The sequence below is a fragment of the Mytilus californianus genome, unplaced genomic scaffold (assembly GCF_021869535.1).
Source record: "Mytilus californianus isolate M0D057914Y unplaced genomic scaffold, xbMytCali1.0.p SCAF_2, whole genome shotgun sequence".
Classification (NCBI taxonomy): domain Eukaryota; kingdom Metazoa; phylum Mollusca; class Bivalvia; order Mytilida; family Mytilidae; genus Mytilus; species Mytilus californianus.
In genome coordinates, this window is record NW_026262668.1 from 44,133,309 (window position 1) to 44,149,195 (window position 15,887).

Sequence of the window (15,887 nt, forward strand, 5' to 3'; positions counted from 1 at the left end):
AATAGCTATTTCTATCTTAATATTTATAAGTAAATTGTACATACAAAACTCGTGCAAACTTCTTTTACTTCAAATATATCGATAGTACGATCAGTGCCAAAGATAAGAACGTTCACGTCGTTCCTCTCCCCATCCTTAATCGATATCAGAATTTTGAAGATGGAGAAGCTGACGTGTCGCTGTATATCCTTACTTTTCTTGCTTAGTACAACCTTGCTAGCTGTGAATAGTAATTCCGAAGAAAGCAATGAATATTTGCAACCTACTGTGACGATTGCGATTTTGATAAGAAACAAAGCCCACGTTCTTCCATGGTTTTTTGGTCATCTTGAAAATCTGAATTATCCCAAAAATAGAATCTCTTTATGGTAAGATATTACGTGTATGCTACAATGTTTCATACTTAGTTAAGAAGAAATTTCAACGTATTTTAAAAGTATCATTTAAATTTGAGACTGATTCCTCAGCATGATGAAGTCAGTATCTCTCTGACAAACAAAGTTGAATAATATTGTAAATGTAGAATTTTTAACTTAAATATTTGTATGAGCTGGATAGTGATGTTCAAAGAACTAACAGATTACTGTTTCCAGAATAGAAGTTTTATGGGTTGAGAGTTTCTTGATATTCAGTCGATCTTCTACAGTTTGGGGTTATACTTGACATACATGTAATTCATGTTTATTTACCTGAAGATGTAATATTTAATATACATGTAGTACTTAGAAGTAATTTGTAAAATTTTAATTTTCATTTCAAGATTTGATTAATTTCCCCTTAATCTTCTTCTTAAATTTAGACTAGTTAAATATATTAATTTCAGACAGGTTAATACATGTTGACCACAAGCATGACAAGATGTCTTCCCATAATACATGTAATATATAGAACAAAAGAATCAAACTGCCAAAATGTACTTACTAATTTTAGAATTATTAGGTTGGGCTCAAATTAACCGTGAAAATAAAGTACTATCTACGTATACTGTACAGTGAAACCAAACTTAACCTAAACAAAAGATGATAATCAGTCCGTCATTCATGTCTATAGTCCCTGCTGTCAATAAGTTGAAATAGAATAATACACAATGCTAATCCTTAATTACAAAATGTAATTAATAACCTAACCATATAACTTTATTGTTTATTTCATTATATACTAATATCAAGTACAATGAATATAAAAATATACAAAATAGATAAATTTACAGGCTGTCACACTTAGACAACACCTTAAATTCTCAAGTGTTGGTACAATGTAGCTATAGGTCAAAACATGCCTTTAGCATTATTTTCTTTTTTTCTAGAATTTCTTTAATCATACCACATCTCCTTATTTTTTTTAAAATGATATTTTCATAGTCCATAAAATATACATTTATGAAAATTTAGTAAGACAACAATTAAACACTCAATTACAAATGTAGTCAAGAGAAATTCACAAAAACAATTGAAGAAAATATGACTTTTTTACTTGTACAAATAAAAATTATTTGAATGTCTAAGGAACTTCTACCTTTTATTATCTTCAAAATAATTCACCTGTTCAAGTAAATACAAAAAACTTGTATAAGTATTACCCCTTAATTACTGTCCTATGACAACAAAATGTGTATGAAAGGCGAATTACTAATTACATGGCTCCAACGTGATCAAATTCAACCTTCCACCTTGGGTATTTTTGTGGGCAACCTGATACACAGTATAGACATGACCTTGATAGAGTCTAGAACTTTCTGATTGACACATTTCTTTGTAAAACGCAAACATTCCAGATCTTTGGTACAAGTACCTATACTTTCATTTTCTGATAACTTTTATAACATGTATAAATGGAAATATAGGTAGTTAATTGTTTGATCAAAGTTTGGAAATGTTTGCTAGCTATTCATAGAGAAAATTGGATAAAAAAATCCATCACCCCCTTTGCCTTGAAAAGAAACTTTCTTTTTTAATTATTGTTTTATATAGAATGTACATGTATATACCATGTATACTAAAATGTGTGTTTATCAAAAAAATGTCATTGAATGATGAATGCTTATTGTACATTCCATTTAGTTCATTGGTTCAAAATACAATAATTTATCAACTATTTTTTTGTTTTAATGAGCTACATCATCATATCTTATGGACATGAATAAAACTTCTCACCAGTTCATGATCACTTCATAACAGAACCTCCACTTATTTGCAGGATAAGAAGTGACCACAATGTTGATGATTCCAATAGAATACTAAGAGATTGGTTAACAGCTGTAGAAGATCAGTACCATTCAGTTAATCTTAGAATTGATACAAGTACTCAAGGTAATTTTGACAAAATTTTTCAAACTTTCAAGAGAGAAATTTAACCACAGACTTTTCAATTTTTCAAACTTTCAAGAGAGAAATTTGCTTTCCTGTGAACTCAGATACATTTGTAGATCTGTACATTAAGAAGTATGTGTTTCTATAGGAAACCACTCATGGAAAAAAGTCTGCTTGGACATTATCATGGACATGTAAAAGTGTACATGGCAAAAGGCACATGTAAAGGCCTGCAAAAAATGATAAGTAAAATTGAGAATGGAAATGGGGAATGTGTTAAAGAGAGAACAATCCGACCAAAGACCAGAAAACAGCTGAATATAAAAAAGAAGATGTGGTATGATTGCCAATGAGACAACTCTCCACAAGAGACCAAATGACACAGAAATTAACAACTATAGGTCACCGTATGGCCTTCAACAATGAGCAAAGCCCATACCGCACAGTCAGCTATAAAAGGCCCTGAAATGACAATGTAAAACAATTCAAACGAGAAAACTAACAGCCTAATTTATGTACAAAAAATGAACGAAAAACAAATATGTAACACATAAACAAACGACAACCACTGAATTACAGGCTCCTGACTTGGGACAGGCACATACATACAGAATGTGGCGGGATCCCAACCCTCCCCCTAACCTGGGACAGTGGTGTAATAATACAACATAAGAACGAACTATAAAAATTAGTTGAAAGAGGCTTAACTCATCAGATGGATTAAAATACAAATACTACAAATACAAGTGGACGTGGCTGGGTACTTCTACATCCAAACAACAAAAAGACACTAAGTACAGATCTGAGAGTACTCGCAGTTACTGACAGCTAGTTCAAAGCCACTAACAACTAATAAAAAAAATCATGCATCTAAGACTAAATTATCAATCCCTACACATCCAACATCCAATGGATTTAGTGTAAAGACGTCATAAACAGTCAGAGAAAAACATGACCTTGTGCAATGCCAAGATACAGGTATCGACAGATTGTAGATCCATGAATGTGTATATGTATACATGTATAACAATAATATTTAGTTTGCTTTTAATTTACTGATAACAAAATCAATATTAGTACCAATAAAAACAATATTTGATGATCCAATTACAGTGTTGAATTGGTAACCTTTTAGAATAAGTTTATTTAAAGGATCGATAATTTTACCAGGATCGTTTCTAAATTTCAGGGCACGGTAAACAATATTGCCGTAAAAATGAGGCAGGGCTCACGCTACCAGGCGACTAGGGCGAAGATGTTGCTTTCCCGTCCGTCACTTCGCTTTGCCGAACATCAAAAGCGAAAACAAGTCGCCCTGTTGTTTACGATACTCGCTTTCAGTCGCTTTCGTCATCGGACATTTTCAATTTTTACCAATTTGATGAAACATCAATTTTTTATAGATAATTAAAGAAATTCAGACATAAACGATTCATTTTCTTAAGAAAAGAGATTGAAGCATTGTCTTTACAGTGTGTAGCAGGTTATTTAATAAAAAGACAACTTTTGATCACTTCGTGCACTTCCGGTACTTGTCAGTACTCGAGAACGTACATCAATCTAACTTTCGGCGGCAAAATAAGTTTGTTACTTCATTTAAACGTGATAAAAATTGCCTCCAGTAAATATTTAATCCATTTATTGCATTAAAAACGTCATATTCCTTTCCAAATAGCTTGTCAAACATCATTTATTTTTGTAATTTTTCTTCCATTCGTCTGCCATTGACCGTTTTCTAACTACGGATCGGGACCGGACTAGCTATGACCGAAATCCGTATTTTTACAATAATATCTACGGACGCATGGATGGAACAGCTGACAGAAGAATATTGTCAAAAGGAAAAATTACACATTCCACACGCATTTACAGACTTTTGGTGACATCTAATTGATTAATGTATATAATTCCATATAATTTATATGGATTGTTTCAAAATATTGATTAAAGTTGCTTAACTCTGAGACTATTATACTAATATCAATATATGTCATATATTAAAGCCCAGCTTAAATTTGTATATCTTTTGATGAGAAACACTGAATTTCATAAACAAGATAGTTTTTAATTAAATTGTAATTGATATATTATAATTTCTTTACCTTTTTTTACATAAAAAAAAATCCTTTTAGTGCTAGATATTTAGTTGGTAGTTTCTCACAAGAACCTAAACTTAAATAACCTTGAATTTGAACTGTTACTTTAATTGTATACTCAGATATGAATTGAACAATATAAAAAGAACATTATTTACATATGACCCTTTATACTATAGTAAAACCCAAACATTGTAGTGAAGCGCGCGAACGAGCACTTCTCTTTCAAATCTCACCACTTCTCCCTATCAGTTTCAAAAAGAGAAGTCACTTCTCCCTATGATTCTGAAGTAGTGTGAGCCCTGATGAGGATGTGCAATCCCATTTGAAATAAGTTTTCTACAGGTACAACCAAACTTCAAAACCAAATCTTTATATCTGTGGAAGGCCACCAATGGGTCTTCAACACAGCGAGAAAATCCCACACCCGGGGGGGGGCTTCAGCTGGCTCCTAAAGGAATATGTGTACTGGTTCAATGAAAATGGACGTCACACTCAACTCAATAGTGTTTAGGTTCACAATGTAGACATTTAAGGACCTGATTACTGCTACTGTTAATCTATTCGGAAACCAATTTTTGAAATAATCAATTTACATAATTAAATAAAAAATGCATTGGATTATGCAATTGTATCTACATGATGACAAGACAAAGCAAGGCTGTTTCTACAAATGTATCTGAGAAAAATCTACAATGATGGTATAATCAACCAGCATAAAAAAAATCATCCTCATTTTCTGTTGGACTTTAAAACATGTTAAAGAATCTATGCCATATTATAAATCTAAGTTAACACATGATTAATAAATATGTCGAATGTTGAACACCACTTTAATATGACAAGTCAGATGCATACTTTCATAAAGTCTTTCTACATTTTAAAGATTTTAAACAACATATTGTTTTGATTGAAATTGGCTGTTATAAATTTTTGAAAATTGTTTTAAATTAAGGAATACATGTAAATCTCCCTCATGCAAAGCCCTGGTTCCTTGTCCGGATTTGACTTCAACTTTAGGTCCTTTTTGGTTTGATCAGCTCTTCAGCATATTCAATGTTTGTATTTAGTTTCGGAATTTCAAATATTAAAATGGCCTCGAGCATCAGTGAAGAGACATTAATTGTAGAAATGTGAATCTGGTGCAGTAAAATTGGTACCCTTTATGTTATTTAATCATGATAATACATACATGACATAACATGTATCATATCTGATATTGCTTGAAAAAATATGAATTTGACCTGGTTTCTGATTGACATCCATGTCTTTAAAGTGATCATGTGATCAATTATTTACTGAATCCTTAAGTGCAAGATCATGTTCTTATTTAATGTTTTCATTATCATTAATTAGGAGCAAATGAGGTATTCATTATTCTGAGATTCATATATTTTCGTGGATATCAATTTTTGTGGATTGAAGAATTTTTTTATTTTTGTGTGATTTCCAGGATTTTGCCAAAGTCTGCATACAAGCCTATAGAAAATTTGTACTTTGTTGTTCAATATTTAAATTCTTGGTTTACTTATCGATGCCAACAAAATTTGATATCCCATGAAGGATTTTTGGGGATGGTTCAAATGCAAAACACACAGGTTCAGTTCTGACTGATAGGTGTAATTGTGCAGATCAATGTGAGAATACAAATTTTTTAATTTTATGTGCATGTAAATATTTATTGTTAAAATTGTAATTGTACCAGAATAATGTTGGCAAACAAAAAAATAAAGGTTTTAGATTAGCATATTTATGATAGGTACTCAATCAGCAGTGCTTAACAGCTAAATAAATATATTTGCAAGCAGATTACACATAACACACATGTACATCTGTATTACATGTATGTAACAAGAGATTACAGAATATATTTAACATTAGATTACACAAACATGTGTGAATTACAAGATCATTAAGCATGTTAAATGTTTATTTTTTTGTTTTATTTTACAATCTAGTTCATCATGTTCATGTTTAGAAATAATTGATATATAAGCTTAAGTATATTATAATAAGAATGTATGCAGGCAATAAACATGTGTATTGAAGCTAATAAGTGGTCATATATTAACTACAACCAATAATAGAGGGTCTATATGGGATTTACAGAAGAGAGAATAATGAGCAAACAAAATTATGAATAGAGAAAAATGAGTAAAAGTATAACTGTGGAAAATAAAAGAATTGGGTAATACAATACTGATTACAGAAATGAACAATGTACAGAACAAAAAAATCAATTTATTACAAAAAATTTAATACGAAAATCATTTTCATGAGAATTAACAGAATAAGTGATATTTTTTATTTTAAAGATAAAGAAAAATGCCATGAGAATATAAAATTTAGAACCCCCATCCAGACCCTCTTAAGTTGCACAGTTTTACAATGATTAACAGCTGAACTGTTTGATTGTATTCTTTGTGCATAAACATCATTAATGAAACTTATGTTTGCTTGTTTTTGGGGTAAAGATTGCATTCATACAATCAAAACCTTTATCATGCTTATGTGGCTGGCTTGATAGTTATCAATTTTCCAAACTTTATCACTACTTTTGAGATGAACAAAACATAGTGCATTGACCACAACATTCTGTACATCTTATTCATGATCATTTCAAGAAATTTTATCAATGAAACATATTCTCAGATATGCAAGTTACAAAATAATGTGTGTGTGTATAACGATACTTGTCAAGCAAAGTACATAAATTGTGCATGATGCATGAATCTAGTATCAGTTCTAAAAATATAAATGACGTCATTGTTAAAGTTATTTTAAAATTGCAGTTATAATTATTCCTTTGTCCCTAATTGTAGTTGAACTAACTACAATGATATCTCCAATTCATAGTATTGCCTTCCAATGCTTAAAATGCACTATGTTTAATTTAAATTTCCACTGCAAAATGAATGCAATCTTTACCCTTCAGTGCTCACAAGCACTTGGATTTAAGTGGACCATGAATTTTGTATTAGCTATTGGGCCACAAAAGCCCCCATCCAGACCCTCTTAAGTTGCACAGTCCCTTAGGCATGTCAGGCAAAGTTGATCTTAGATGCATTTGGCTTCCTCATTTATGGTCCCTTTTATTTATATAGCTTCCTGATTTTTCAGGTTGTTATACATGGATGGTTTTCAAATTTTTGTTTTTTAGCCTTTTTGACATGTCTGATCAAGGTACAGTTCAAAAAGCGTTTTGCACATGTACACACCTAATTATAAAGTGTTTTTTTTTTTTTTTTTTTTTTTCCTATCTTTTTATGCTTGGATTGTAGATTGCAGATGACTTTAATCATGTTTGATCATGTGATTTGTGTTGTAGAGTATGCTGATGAAGTTGGACCATGTGACTGGTCAGATAACAGGTTTGCACATGTGATTGATCTGAGACATCAAGCATTAGACGCTGCCAGAGAGAACTGGTCTGATTACTTGTTTGTAAGCAAATTTTTACTTTTAATTTATTAAATGATGGTAAACCTCTATTTTAAATTTGATATGTATCTTTGAACAATATTTATTCATTTATTTTTATTTCCCTGCTCTGAAGGAGTGGCCTGTAATAAAAATTTTCAATAGTTACATTTGAAAATATAAGAATCAATGTCCTGAATACTGTAAATCAACTAATATTTCCAAGAATTTCATATTTGAAAATTTCTTGAATAGAAAAATAAGGCCAATATAAATGGTCACAATTAAAGATGTCAAACTTGGGTATTCCCTAATAGAATTATATAAAAAAAAATCAAAATCACAAAAAAATAGTCACAGTGAAGTTGGCTAGAAATGGCTATGCACGATAAAAAAGTTGGCTTACAATGTGTCTTTGTTATGTATAATTGAATATTATTCTGTTTGTAGATGTTGGATGCAGATGTTATTTTAGAAAACAAAGAAACCTTGTCCTTGTTAGTTCAGGCAGATAAGTAAGATAAACTTTTAATAAGAAAAATTTCACTTATCATTCATCAAAAAGTTAATATTTGATTTATTACAGAAATTTATTTGGACATTAGAATAATTTCTTAGTTCATCAAATTATTTTTTGTTTGTATCAAAGGTTCCAATTTTCTCAGGAAAGAAATCTTGTAATGCTTTTTCAGGTTTCTCTTGGTTAGAAATCGCCTCATTCATGTCATATTTTCAATTTTAACATTCTGATTTTTTTGTTCTGAATCCACAATATTTCCCCTATGTTTTATACTAATTTACAAAGCTGTTAATTGCACAAGTCATTTAATTACTGATAAAAAAAGTAAGAGTGGAAGCAACAATAGATAGGTTTCTATTGACACAACTTGAGCAAGAGTTACTTCCCTTTTGTCACCATGTTGGAGGTCTAGGTGCACCAATTCTTTCATAAATCAGCCAAATTCAACTTGTTATACTGACCAATAGACCAGTGTTCTAGGATTTTTATACATATGCAACTTTCCACGGGAAAGTTGATATAAAAAATTCACTTTCCTACAAGTTGAATGAGCTTTCCCTGAATTTTTTACTATTTTAAAAATGTTTTCATAATTTTGTTATTCCTTTTATCGCATGTTTATACATGTAGTTCATTTGAAATTATGACCTCTGTTATTTCCTTAGAAATTAATTAGTTTGTCTAACTAGCTTGTGATTGTGTTGATAATTCAATGTCATGTTCATCTAGATATACAAATCATTTGATGGAATATATTAATTTTATTTTGAAATATATTAATTTTAGTTTGACACATGCCTATTTGTGCTCTGGCTCTAGTAATTCAAATGTATTGGCACATAAAAGGGATAATATCGTCAAACATTAACGCAAAAATTTACAAATTTGAGATATGGATATTAAATCTTTTACCATTTGCGTTCCGGTTATTAGGTTTTTGCATCTAGATCGGATGGATACTTGACATCATGAATTTTCCTTGCTGAGCTAGCAAGCGTATTTATGACAGTGATCGCGAAACACATGCGCACGTTTTTCTCCCCATGACTTTTAGAACCCCTGCATGATTTGCACCAACATAATATTGTTTTGAGACCTTGATTGAAATAAAAGAATACCTTTCGGTTACATTGATCGTTTGATCTGTATGAATAGGAAGTTTCTGTAATTTAATTTAACTTGCCCACGGACAACAAAGTTGTGAATTTCCACTTTCCCATGAACTAAATCAACTTGCCACGGGTGACGGGAAAGGGAAATTCTAGAACACTGTAGACTTTAGAAAAAGTTGTTTTCTGAACCATTTTAATTTCTTTTAGCCTTGCTTGATTCATCAGACTTGTTTACACCAGATGTTTCAATATGGTTAGTCAAAGAGAGGTGAAAGATACCAAAGGGACATTCAAACTCATAAGTCGAAAATAAACCAACAACGCCATGGCTAAAAACAAAAAGACAAACAACAGTACACAAAACACAACATAGAAAACTGAAGACTGAGCAACACGAACCCCACCAAAAACCAAATAAGAAAATCAACCATTTACCCCTCGAAAATGGTGACCAAGGGAGATAACTCTAAATGGAAACCTATCTCTATTTGAATTGACTAATAAGGATATTATTTATTACAGAATAATAGTTGGACCTATGTTAAATGCCAGTTATGGACAAGTATATTCCAACTTTTGGGGAGGAATGACAGATGAGGTAAATGTTCCTTTAAAAATAAGATAAACAGATTTGAATTCTGTTTACCCTTGCACTTTATATAAAACTGTTCTTGTATAAGATACCTTTGTTGACTTACCTGATAAAAACAAAATTCAGCATCATGAACCCACAGATTACCAGTGTTTATCATGTTTATGACTTTGAGGGTTCATAAAAGTAATCCATATCATCTAAACTAATGGTTTTGATCAGGTTGCTCGTGGCACGTAAAAATCTGGTAATGAGTCATATTTGACAGTAACTGATAAAAATGGCAAGGAGAACCAGATTGAGGCTACATCCTTAGTGACCTTATGTCATTGGAGCAGTCGTAATTGTTACAGTTCGCTATGCTATAGATTACCATATCAATGCTTTCAGTTCTAGAAAGCTACCTAAAAGTCTATGTTAGTTTGTAATGTGAGCAAGCCCTTATATTTACCAAGCTAATTATTATATATCATGTGTATATTTTGTTCACAGTAAAATGCTGAGTACGGTAGACAAGAGAAAAATAATCATTAAACTAATCAATATTTATGTGCTTGTTTTTTTAGGGATATTACAGGAGAGTACCAGAGTATTTTGACATTGTAGGGAGAAAAGTGTTGGGTTGTTTTCCAGTTCCCATGGTACATTCAGCTTTATTGATAGACATGCACAGATCAGTGTCACCAAAGTTTTCGTATAAATCTTCAGAAGAATATAAAGGCCCCAAAGATGATATTATTATATTTGCTCACTCAGTAAAATATGCAGGTATGTTACACTTAAAGATAATAGTTGTTTGTAAGGTCACATGACTACAACTGTTAAAATATATACTTTCCTTTTGTCCTGTTGAGCTCAAAGTCAGTTTCGTTTAGCTTTTTTATAGATTTGTTTTAAAAGGGACGTAGATAACTGTACTTTATCGAAATTGTTTTGAACAAAGAAGTAATTCATGTCATGACTGCACAAACTTCAGATACTCTTATTATTTTATCTGGTATATAATTAATATTTTAGTTGTAGTCCATATAAGAGTCATGCAAAATCTCAATTCTATGAAACAACTCATGAATGGCAACAAACAATTATTTATTTATTTATCTCTATATTTTCATTCTTTGCAATATACCGTATATCAGGTTTTTTTCGCGTTAGCATTTTTTTTGCGATTTGATGACAAATCGGGCAGGTTAAATATTCACTGTGTATAACTTTTCGCTGAATGGAGAAAATGCACTAAAAAAAATAACTGTAACATGTTGTTAAAGATTTAAACATAATAAAATTAATTGATCTGCAAATAACGATTACAAATAAATATGAGTACTACAAACGAAAATACACATAATTCAGAGAACTTTCTAAGGACGTAAATTTTGTACATTGGGGCATGTTTAAAATTAAATATTTTGAGCATTACTGATATACAAATATTCGTGTAAATGTGATTTATTCTTATTTCATTTTCACATGAAATGCAAAATTATCGTGTTATGACACCAATCGATAGATTGTCGCTTGTTAAGCTGTCGCGAACGAAGCGAAAATTAAACACACACGAAAAAACCCTGATATATGGTAGGTGAAGAAAAATGACGAAAACAATGTTTTCCATTTATTTCCTTCAGGACAGATAATTGGCATGCATTTTACAATAGATTCTCTAGGATATTATATTAGATTTATCTCCCTTAGCATCAGTTTTAAAGTGCATTCTATAAAATTTATATCTCACCTGGTTAGGTCATTTATGAAGAATTATATGTGAATTTCAAAATACTTTTATATCCTTTAGGAAATAAAAAAAATCATTTGTAGGCTTTTGATTGATTGATTTGTTGCTTACTTAACATCCAGTAATGTACTTTCAGGTATATCCATGCACATATTGAATACAGAATATTTTGGAACAGTGATGATACCCATGGATGAACACAATACACTACAGGATGAAAGCGATCAGTTTACTTTTATCAAATTAGAAGCTAGAGGTGAGATTACATAAATATCTTTTTATGTGTATATTTTTTTTTTTTGTCGTATCATCTTAAGGAGTTATGGGATAGACTGTCTTTTTAATTTGTAAAGGAAAGGAAACATTAAATACATTTTAATATTGGCTTTTAAATTGTAAATGAACCAGAAATTCAACACCTTTGATAGAGATTTGACAAGAAAAAATGATTTTAATATGAATATTTTTGTATTATTACTATTTGTTGTGGTTTTTTAGCCATTATTTAAATGAATCTAATAAATTTTGGAAAAATTGGTTTAAGAATGATATGTTTCAAATGAAGAAGTTTTGTTTAGAAAAAAAGTTGAAATGTAATACACTGTCAGATGCAGATAGAGATGGATGTGTGGGTTAATCTTGCCATTCTCTCCTGACAATCTAAATATAGAATAAAAACAGCAGAAAGTGTTCTAGCTGCAGTATAAAAATCAATTATTACCATGAAACTGTTTCTTTATATTACAATTTATACAAAATTAGATGCCAACCATGTTGACGAGGTTTTTACAGGAAGAAAGTTTCCAGGTTAGATCCAATATAATACATGTATATATTAATCACTGTTTGTTTACTTTATACAGGATATATATTTTCGGAGCTTTTTTATTTGATATATATATATATTCCCTTTCGTTGCATTTTCAGACTTAAAAATTTTATTCTAAAAATGCCAAAATTCAAAAAGACAGTGATTAAATACATTGAAAAAATCTGAATATTCCAAAGGTAGCATGATTTAATTCATAACATTAAAGTGCGTTACAAGCATGGATATATATGTAGATAAATTTAGAGCTAATTTCCTAATGCTTGTAGAGTAAGACTTTGGTTGGCTTGCTTGCTTTGTTTTTATAAATGTTTGCTCAAGCATTGTAATTTAGATTCACATTATATTTAGATTCTTAACCTCCTGGATAACATCCAATCAAATTAAAGTATAATGTATACAGGTTTAATTTATATTGTTAAATGTTAATCCTAATTACAGTACTTGAGCCAATGTTTATTCAAACAAAGCAAGCAAGCCCAACCAAAGTCTTACTCTACAAGCATTAGGAAATTAGCTCTAAAATGTTTATCGAAAATTCCACAAAGATGAAATTTAAATGTATGCAATGAAATTTAAATGTTGACCAAAATTCAGCAACACAAATATTCAAAAGATTTGACCAAAATTTATCATAATACATTTCAAAATTCAACAAAATGGTAATATGAATTCAACAGTTAACTTTTTATTCATAATCAGAGTTTCCCTAAAAACATGCATTATAATGTTCAATACTTTTAGATACAATAACATAACATATTAAAAGCTTGATACCCATATTTTTTACAAATGATTATTATTCCTTTTATTTCGCATGTTTTAATGATTGATATTTGCTCATTTGTGTTGAAGTTTAAAACGTAAGTTGATGGAGGGTCAGAAATTTGGTCATTATTATAGTTAGTTTTTGATGCTTTGTTTTGACATATAATTTTGCATTTAGTTTATATTATGATGGATAAAGGTTCCTTGCTTAATTTATTTGGGCTTTTTATTGTTTTCTTTTTTGGGAATTTTTTTTTTGGTTCTTAAAGCTCAGTCCTATTGCTATATGCCTATATACAACTGAATTTTCTTTAAACTTACAAAAAATATTCACTACCTCATTTCGTGTTTAACCCTTGAGAGCTGACTTTGTATCAATTTGTTTTCTTAAATTTATAACATTATTAATGCACTTGTTTAAGAAAATGTTTTACATATTCCCAACCAAATACTTTCACGTTATTTTTCTGTTCATGAAAGTTGTATTTTAACTGTGTTTTGACATATTCCTGTCTTTGAGACTTACTTATGGGTATGACTTTTGAATCCTATGACAAGTGATGCATGGATAAAAGGAGAAATTGGTCACACACCTGGTCAGAGCTACCCCTTATGAGTTCTTGTGTGTACTCCCATGTTTGTTCATTCCTGGACTAGTTACATTTTAAGGAACATTTTTCTACTTCCTTCTTATTTTACATATTTATGGTTATGCCCATAATAAAAAAAAATCCTAGAAGTTTTCACAAAAAATTGGGGGAAAATAGAAAATAGATATTTGCCCCCTCCTCCACCAAAACCCGCTCCCTACCCCACCCTCACCACAGTTGATCAAAACAGTTGGATGAGAATTTAGATGTTTTTTGTAATGGCTAAATTGCTCATTTAAATTTTTTTCCCAACTACACTCTATTGTTGACATGCTACATGTATTTCATTATTTTGTATAAATGAGTTAAAACAACTAATATATATCTACCTTCTAACTGCATCATACATAGAATTAAAAAAAGTAGTAAATTTGCTAGTTTTGACAAACCTTGCAACACTACAAAATAAAGATATAAGGTCAATTGACCTTGGAAATAATTGTTAATTGTAGATGTTTTACAAAAGGGCTTACAATTACCATATCTATCAACCAAATAAGCATTCATATAGATTTTTTTTGTAACAGGAAATAATGTAAAATTGTCATTCATTTTAACAATGGCCACCCTCAAGCCATTTTTAATGAAGTAAGATGCTTGAAAGAGCATATGTGGCTCATCTTTATCATCATGTATTTTTTTTTACGCCAGACCTATGTATTATATTTTACGCTAGACACACGTGTGTCTACAAAAGACTCATCAGTGATGTTCGAATCAAAAAAGTTCAATTGGCCAAATAAAGTATGAAGTTGAAGAGCATTTAAGACACAAAATTCTGAAAAGGTTTTGCTAAATACAGCTAAGGTAATCTTTTCCTGGGGTAGAAAATCCTAAGTATTTTGAAAAATTCAAAGTTTGTAAACTATAAAACACAGTTAATTTATAATTATGAGCATATCAATATTAAATATTATTCATGTCAACACAGAAGTGATCATGCATCATTTCAAAATTACCACACCCAAGTATTTAAATTCTTATAATGAATGTTTTAGAATTAGATAATGTCTCAATTTATAAATAAATATAAATCTGTATTTTCAATAAATGTAAAAATGAAAATGAATAATTGCTGGAACAGATGTGGACTTATTACAAATTGATGACAAGATCTGAATTGATAAATAACATCTGTCTGGTTATAGCTTCTTGATATTATCATCTTAGTTTTCATGAATTAGCATTTTGAAAAAAATACCTCAGGATGAGGATGGAGTTGGTTTATAAACCAATGTGTATAATTTGTATATTGTACCAAATTGTTATAGTGCTTGTAACTGTTTCTAGTACATCAGGTATGCAAAGACCTTTTTAATACTTCCATTGGACCTGTAATCCTCATGCATATAGTTTCTTGCAGCTTTTCAGAGTTGTCAGATCATAAATTCAGAAATTTTTGCAATGTTCTCATTTTTGCAAAAAATGCAATAGGATAGGTTTCACCAGAATTAAAACTCAATGTTTGAATTTTAAAAGCATTATTTGTATTCAGACTTTCTGAAAAATCGAAACAAGTTATCTCACATTTTTGTTCATTGTTCAACAATTACAATAATAAATGCACTTAAAAATTTCTGAATTAATAGTAATCAAATTTAAAAAAAAAGTTTTAAGCTGTAAAAAAAATTGATAGCTGATAAAGTTCAAATTGTTAATACATGTACGCTGATATATAAAAGTACTGTGGATTCGTTATTATGCGTGGGATGCAAATTTTCATTAATTTCATGTGTAATGAGAAACCACAAATTCAGGTACTCAACTAATAGCCCAAGATAACTCTGACATCTGAAGGCCTTCTTGGTACTTAAGTGGAGTTGTGGAACTTGCAGTCACAAAAAGACTTTCATACA

General features: G+C 30.3%; 1 protein-coding gene across 2 annotated transcripts in view; it reads left to right on the forward strand.

The window, feature by feature from the left end:
• The first annotated feature begins 152 nt into the window (after positions 1–152).
• LOC127727983 (procollagen galactosyltransferase 1-like) overlaps positions 153–15,887 on the forward strand; it is a 42,992-nt gene continuing 27,257 nt past the window's right edge. The window contains exons 1-8 of one of the 2 annotated variants that reach the window (XM_052235127.1): positions 153–368; positions 2,197–2,309; positions 7,734–7,849; positions 8,276–8,340; positions 9,980–10,055; positions 10,616–10,817; positions 11,921–12,040; positions 12,547–12,591. In XM_052235127.1, the coding sequence (XP_052091087.1) occupies positions 160–368; positions 2,197–2,309; positions 7,734–7,849; positions 8,276–8,340; positions 9,980–10,055; positions 10,616–10,817; positions 11,921–12,040; positions 12,547–12,591 (946 nt within the window). In that variant the 5' untranslated portion in view covers positions 153–159. The remainder of the gene's footprint in view (positions 369–2,196; positions 2,310–7,733; positions 7,850–8,275; positions 8,341–9,979; positions 10,056–10,615; positions 10,818–11,920; positions 12,041–12,546; positions 12,592–15,887) is intronic. The other variant, XM_052235128.1, reaches the window with a different exon arrangement.